Source organism: Medicago sativa, chromosome 7, assembly GCF_051527215.1.
Source record: "Medicago sativa cultivar Bolivia chromosome 7, Bolivia_mono, whole genome shotgun sequence".
In the NCBI taxonomy this organism is placed as follows: Eukaryota; Viridiplantae; Streptophyta; class Magnoliopsida; order Fabales; family Fabaceae; genus Medicago; species Medicago sativa.
The window spans coordinates 9399185-9406926 of NC_140755.1; the positions used below are offsets into that span (position 1 = coordinate 9399185).

Genomic DNA, 7742 nt, shown 5'->3' on the forward strand with positions numbered 1-7742 from the left:
AAAATGTACTCCTTGATAACTTATGGTTTCTGGAAGTGCACTTATAAAAACGTGTGTATGATAGTAAAAATTAACCTTAAATAAATTGATCATCTTATATTTTTTTGGTTACAGTTTTAAATTGGTTTATCTAGTGAATAGAATGTAAAATGGTTTATCATTAAATATGTTCATATAAAAGTGGGTTGAAAAATAAATTCAAATATAAAAATCAAACGTAGAGACGAAAAGACATAATTCTAACTTTAGTTTAGAATGAATAGTGTAGATCAAATAGATGCAACTAGAAAATATTTAAAAATATCAAAAATAATTATACTCTTCTAAAACAACTTTTGTCTATTTTTTTGAAGTGAAATCAAAGATACGCGAAAAAGTATCGTCCAAAATAAAAAAGATTGCAAGTGGATATTGTTTTAACTTTTATAGATACAAAAGGGATCGACCACACTACTCATTCAGCAGGACAAGCCTACCAAAATCAAGCCCACATATGCTTGTAATCAACATGACTTTTCGTAGAAAAACTTGCAAATTATTAAGGACAATGAGTGAAAGAAACATTCAAATAATCTTATATATCAATCCATGTAACTTTTTATTATTGAACAAAAGTAAGTTGGTCACGGCAAAGAAGTGGTTGGGTTGTAAAGGGGATGATAAAAAAGTTAGGAATGAGATAATATTGGCTATGATGCCTCTAAAAGCAAAACAATATAGTTGGCAAAGAATTGGTTGAAACATTAAAATATTAGAAAGTAGTTAGCATGTTATTATGTAAATCAATGTCAGCTTATGTTGAAACTAAGTAACAAGTAACAACCAAGTGTGTTGGCAGCATGAAAGTCTGTTTGATGCAACTAAGTAATCTGACATCAAAGGCTTCCATATTAAGTTCAATAATTGTATTGGGATAGTGGCAATTAGATGTTTGAATCCAGACCAGAGCGGAGAGGTGTCTACATCTAATGTCCGACAATGCCTCAGACAGAATTATCTCCTGTGAAGAGAACCTAAGAAACCAAAAAAATTGTATTGGGATGGACCTCGTGACCTTCAATCAAGTCGAATCACCGGTACTACTAGAAGAAGACCATTGAAGTGGATAAGCAAGTGAGCTAAATAAAGACCTTATCCTTTACAACAAACTCTTATCGCACGTGTTTGGAAAAATTCAATTCAACGGTCACAAAACATGTTACATTTGAAGCTATTATATGGAGCTTCTAAGTATCACGTTGGTTTTGCATTGGAACGCAAGAATTACAAGTCTAACGCTAAACCAAACATAGAAATCATCTTATTACGGGAGTCTTTAATAAATTAGATGAATGTCATCCAAAAAATAGCGTTACAGTGTCTACCAATGGAGGATTCATCAAGGAGAGATTCATCACCAACAAGGTGATAATCACTGTATTTCAAGGCAGAAACAATCACAATGCTTGATAGTGTAAACAATTTCAAGCTGAGGTCCAATCATATATATCACCAATATGGGGCATGGATCGCCTGCACTAGCAGGTTCATGTAGTTACACACTATAGGGAATTTTGGTTATTAATTTAAGTTCAGACGGCTCTGATTATACGGTCATTAGTCAATAATTAACTTGAAACAATCTCGACCAGTAGTTTATCATCGAACAGCCGAAATCTATAACTACGTCAGGGGACCAAATCCACCATAATGTCATGTCGCAATACGATTTCCTAAATCTTAAACTATCTGCACAAATAACTGTATTATAAAATATGACTGGATGTTTATCAGCAGTACATAGTAAATAAATTGAACAAAACTAGTGAATAGAAAAATAAACAAGAAACTATCCCAATAGATACAAATATAAACTCAATCAGTTGTTCTGATTTCTTATTGATACATACATAAACCAATTGCTGCTCATCATGGATTCGCCAAAACTAGTGATATCAACATTTGCACCAGATAAGTAGCCGTATACGGTAATACAGTATCACCAAACAATTGTAGTTTTTTGCTTGTGTGCAACAACCAAACATTTTAGTGTATGTTTTGGAGTTTCAGTTGTTTTGATGATGACCCAAATCAGCGGCTGATTTCGCCGCACGAGATAACATATCCGAAACCCAAAGAGCTCCTTTCGCGAAGTAGCTGCTACTGGCTATAGCATTACCAGCAGCCATAGCTGCTCTCCCAGTAACTGTTGCCGCAACTATAGCTGTTGTCCCCGTTACGGTCACAGCTGATTTGGTGATATCTGTAACATGATAGTTTTCATCCACATATTTAAATCTTTCAATGCCTGAATTTATGGTTTCAGTCAAACCAATTTTGTTGCTGAGTTCAGCAACCTTGTTTGCTGCTGTAGATGATACACTGCGCGATTCATCAAAAGCTTTTGCCATCACAAATGCATCTTTGCTCAGCACAAATCCTTTAGCTACCATTGTTTTGACAACCTGTTGGGCCATAGTCAGTGCTTCTCCAGGGGAAGAAATAAACTTGTCCATGTGCATATCCTGTCGAAGAAAAAACATGTTGAAATAAGTTGACAAATAAGTGAAAACTACTAATTTAGATTCATTAATTAATTATGATGACTCGTGTGAAATTATGTTTTGAGACATTATGCAATTTAACTAAGTAACAGGCCTAAGGATTTAGTGTCAGAAGTTGAAAACATCCTATAACTGTTAATAACGATCGAACAGGATCAATGACTTTATCTCTCCCATAAGGTTTCTTTGTCATCTGTCATCAATAACAGGTCTTGAGAAAGAACGAACATGTAAGGTTAGATTGTGATTAGGACGATGATTACTTCTACTCTCTACCATCATGGAAGAAGGTATGTTTCTTTTATGTTGTGAGAATCATAAACTCTAAAGTATTTATTATTATGGTTGCTTTCTTTACTACAGCTTACAGTAACAAGAAGCGACGAATCAAGACAGGAGTACACAAGCCAACTACAAAAGGCCAACGTAAAAATAGATTTTGAAACAATTGACTAAGCCTTATTTGGATAAACAACTTAATTAAGAGCTTATAACATAAAATAGTCAAATTGTTTTTATATCAGCTATAAGCTACTTTTCATAAGCTATCCTGGAGATTTATGACTTTCCAATTTTCCAAAACATAAATTTCCCTTATTCTGAACATTGAATTATATTCAAATAACTTTAATTTCTGTGGTATATACTTTAACATGTGCATTCATTTCAACAGTATCAAAACAGTGATCTCAAATTGTTACCATGATTTATGAATATATCCGAAAATGTAAAGAAAAAAGACTTTTCTCTATAAGTAAGAGAGCATTCTAAGGAAGGATTTTATCCATACTTGTGAGTATGTTATACTGTCTTCATGGTTTGGAGTATGATTGTTCCAGTTATTGCTGTCATCTGTATAAGTTTCCCAGCGTGAAATAGAAATGCATTGGTCCAAAATCATCGATCCCTGAAACAGCATTGGACCAAAATCAAGATGAATTGAATTGAACAGGCACAACTATCACAATATATTAAGTAAAACAAAATTTTCTAATGTAATGAAATTGAAATTGCATATGTAATTATAGTTCATCATCCATTGTAGAGTTATATTTGGAAAAGACAAGACCCAATGAAGCTGTCTATCATTATTTAGATGCTGAACTTAAACAATCCATAAACAAATACAGTCATTTTCTTCATCAACGTTGTTCTGGAGTGGGCCAAGACCCAATCAGGGGCAATCATAGGTGGAGTATACTTCCCTAAGCGTACGGCGGAAGTCACTTAATCCTGACCAGGTGATTCGCAATCACGCCAAATCATCATCCACTTTGCCTACTCAAAACCAACGGTATTTCTGGCTAAAAACACTACTCTCTTGCTACGCCTCTGAAAAAGCTACGTGTTTACTGTTTACGTATATCTCACCTCATTTATATATTGACTTGATGGTTAGAGTAGTTGCAGCAAACCACCCTACCAACATACTCATGCAACTATATGCCACCTAACACACACGTCTTCTACTCACTCCGACCATTCTTCTGTCGGTCCACGTTTCGATCAAAAAGTAAAACAAACTATAAAAAGATTTGAAATCTATCTTACATTTCAGTAAGAAAGCATATAACGACACTCGATCACAAACTGTATGTACCATGGCATTGAAATAGACATGCGACTTGATACAACACGACACGGAAGCACAACCATAACACTGGTGTGTCGAACAACATGCTGTAGAGAACATGTCTGATACACAAGCCCACAACACCAAAACTTTTATGCTTTATAGATTTACAAATATCTAAGTAGCACACAATTAATTGAAAGTTGACAAGAACAAGGAAATTCATTATGCATTCAGTTATTCCATGATATCCAACAAAGATGATAAAAGCCTTACATTCAGCAATAATGCAGTTTCCAGGGCATAAGCATCCCTAAAAGTCACATATGCAGTAGACTCATAATCACTGGACCTGTATCATTATTAAGAAAAAAGTCATTTTTTCAATTAGTTCCAAGAACTCTTCACATATACTATGAAGTAAACTAACAGTTCTACCATATAGGCCCTCCAACTTACAAAGTTACAACATGCAATCTTTCTATTCAACAGAGATATGAAATATGGTCAAGGAACAAATAGATAAGATCTTTTAAATAACATTCTATATCAGCATCCCTGTAATTATTAAACTTTGTCAAATTTTTATGACATCGATAAGCATGCTAATTGTTATCGCTTACAAAAACTGACTATTATGGTAATACATTTAAGAAGATAATTGCACAGCTTCATTAAATGATCTTTACCACTATTAGGAGAAATAATACATCAGAAAAACTTCAATATATTTCATTTCTAGATAATCAGTAAAACTTTTTAACAAGAAACTGTATGAACAGTGAAGCTAAGATAAGCTGGAGTCTATTCTATTCTATCAAATACAGTTGTGCTATTTGAACTTCTTTTGCGAAAACAATCTTAAGTAGTTAACGAAGTTCAAATAAGTGGTTGATTGCGTTCAGTATATGGTTAATAGATATACCAGGTCTCAAAACTCGCTAACCCTTAATGTAATTTTTGTAGCCATGAATTTGGATGTCATAAACCACAATTTTCAGGTGTTCAAATCTTGATGTAATGAAACACCTGAAATTATGGTTATCCATGTCCAAAGTTGTGGTTAATGAAATTACGTTTGTATGCAGTTCAAATATGTGGTGAATTACGTTCAGTAGATTACGTTAACCAAGTCCAAATTCGTGGTTAATGAAGTTACATAGTTTATTAATGAGTTTCAACACCTGGTGTATCCATTAACTATCTAAGCAACAATTAATCCAATATGTAATCATAAACCAGAAACAAATTCAAAAACTATTTTCAATTTTGAACAAAAAGTTTCATTTTGACTAGAAGAAAATTTACCAATAAACAATGTTAAGTAACCTTACCTTATCACATCAACACGTTCAATTACACCACAGTATTCAAAAAAGTTCTGCACATCATTCTCTGTCGCTCTTGGGGTTAAGTTTGTGATTTCAGCAGTATAGCCACCGGGATACATATTTGTTAACTGATTGAAGATTCTGAAGATGGAAAAAAACAGAACCAGATTCAACAACCTACATAAAGCAAAGCAAGTAAAAAAAAATTAAGAAAGCAAGTCAAAATTTTGAAACATGATATGAACAAAAAGAGGGTGATCCTGCAAGGAACATTAATGTTACTTCAGATACTGATAGTTAAAAGGCATATATTTCTCTTTCCCTATGATTGCTCCATTTGTGAGACAGTGTATTGTTAGAATACACAATGAAGATAAATCAAGAGACCAACATTATAGTGAAGTATCAAAAAGCTTATAAACAATGTAGCACCGACCGACACTTCCAGTGTTTGGCACCAACACGTGAGGTTATATTCAATCAGTTTCATTTTCTCAAATTATTGCCGGTGTCTCTGCATAACTGTCAGTGTACTGGCTAGTATCCACATCTATGAGCGTGCTTCATAGATTATAAACATCGTGTACGAGCATTCAATTCATCTACTACAGATATATATTCAAAATATGTAGTAGTCCATAACAGAAATAAGCATCAATTTCATCCTAAACACATTGATGTCCCTAATTACATAACTTCATTGTTTAATTTCTTATTTGATAAAGCACACATTTAAGCTCCCTACAAGCAGTTCATCACAAATGGGAATGAAGAGTGTCCATCAATATAACACAGATATTCAATCTTCACACTCCAGCAGCCAATGCAAAAACAAACCTTTTGAGTATGCTTCATACTACTCAATAATTCTAAGAATTACATATTCAGAAAACCACAGTTGGTTGAACTTTGTGATAAATCATTTGAGTTCTCGTGTGTAACTATTTACTTGTAGTATTTAAATACCGCGCTATATTCTGTAATTATAAGAATTTCGTAATCGAAAAAGTACAACGCTCACTTTGCTATCTTCAAAGAAGTAGGCATAATTGAAAAACTAAAACATTATATGAACAAAAAGAGAGTGATCCTGCAAGTCAAAATTTGTTAATTTGGTATTTTCCTTTGATTGCTCAATTGGTGAGACCATGCATTGTTAGAAAAAGACAATGAAGATAAGCAAAAAGACCAACATGACAGATTGAATACGTAGCTGGTGTCTAACATGTGTCAGCATCTGACACACGTGTGTCCAACAACACACACATGACACTGATGCACGTGATTATATTCAATCACTCTCATTTTCTCAAATTATTACTGGTACCTACGTATCAATTGTAGTGTTGTGTCTGGTGTTTGTGTCAGTGTGCAAGTGCTACCTAGCTTATAAACATCATTTATGAGCATTCATTTCATATACTACATAAATATAGACTTCAAAATATGAAGTAAATCTGTCTCAATTCAAGCCTAAACACATTGATGTCCCCAATCACATAACTTAATTGTTTCATATACAATTATTCACTCTATAATTCTAAGAATTGCATAATAAAAAAACTACAACATTCACTCTGCTATCAAAGACATATGCATGATTGGTTGAACTATGTGATCAATAGTTTGTGTTCTTGTGTGACATTAATATATCTATTCTAACAAAATATCAAGCAAAATTGATTAAAACAAACAATAAAAATATATTGCTTTGTTTCCAGAAGTAAGACACAGACAATAAAAACAACATAAAAATGACAAAGTGACAAAAACCAAGATGAAAAAACAAAGTATGTACCTTTGAAATAGTGAAGCAATATTGAAAATTGTGAAAAAGGGTAAGTACTTTTATGTGTAAATTTGTATTTGAAGCGAAACAGAGGAGAAGAGAAACAGAGAAGGGAAAGTGAAAGTGTGTGACCACAAGAGATAGAGGCCTATATCATCAATTATGGTTATGATTATGGGAAGAAAGACAGAGAAAAAAATAGTTATTGTTAAATCCCACGCGCGCTTTGCCCTTTGTTTTTTTGCATTGTTTCTTTTTCTCTTTTAATAAATGTTGTATATGTGGATCATTCTGATTGGGAGGCTTGCAACCACAATAATTTGCAGAATTATTTTATTTTTTTTATAAAACTAATTAATATATTACTCCTCCGTCGCTAATTATAACCAAATTTTACATTTTAGATTCATTCAATTAATGATATATGTGGTCCATATTGCATAATTATTTTATTTTTTTATAAAACTAATTAATATATTACTCCTCCGTCGCTAATTATAAGCAAA

The 7742-nt window shown here is 33.0% G+C and overlaps 1 protein-coding gene across 2 annotated transcripts; it reads right to left on the reverse strand.

Annotated features, from left to right (window-relative positions):
* Positions 1–1729: 1729 nt before the first annotated feature.
* On the reverse strand, positions 1730–7361 carry LOC146904068 (RNA-binding (RRM/RBD/RNP motifs) family protein). Of its 2 annotated transcripts, none has more exons than XM_085725234.1 (5): positions 7246–7361; positions 5451–5588; positions 4393–4468; positions 3334–3450; positions 1730–2504 (listed from the first exon to the last, which is right to left on the reverse strand). In XM_085725234.1, exons 2-5 carry the CDS (start codon positions 5564–5566, stop codon positions 2046–2048), a joined length of 768 nt encoding a protein of 255 aa, XP_085581360.1. In that variant the 5' UTR covers positions 5567–5588; positions 7246–7361; the 3' UTR covers positions 1730–2045. The 2 variants fall into 2 exon arrangements, with proteins under 2 accessions (XP_085581360.1, XP_085581359.1); XM_085725233.1 differs by having other exon boundaries at positions 5451–5624.
* Between the last annotated feature and the right edge of the window lie 381 nt (positions 7362–7742).

Coding starts and splice junctions, on each gene's coding strand:
- LOC146904068 (XM_085725234.1), bottom strand. CDS start 5,566: ATGTATCCCGGTGGCTATACTGCTGAAATCACAAACTTAACCCCAAGA. Junction 4,469..5,450: donor GAACGTGTTGATGTGATAAG/GTAAGGTTACTT, acceptor ATAATGATACAG/GTCCAGTGATTATGAGTCTA. Junction 3,451..4,392: donor AAACTGCATTATTGCTGAAT/GTAAGGCTTTTA, acceptor ATGCTGTTTCAG/GGATCGATGATTTTGGACCA.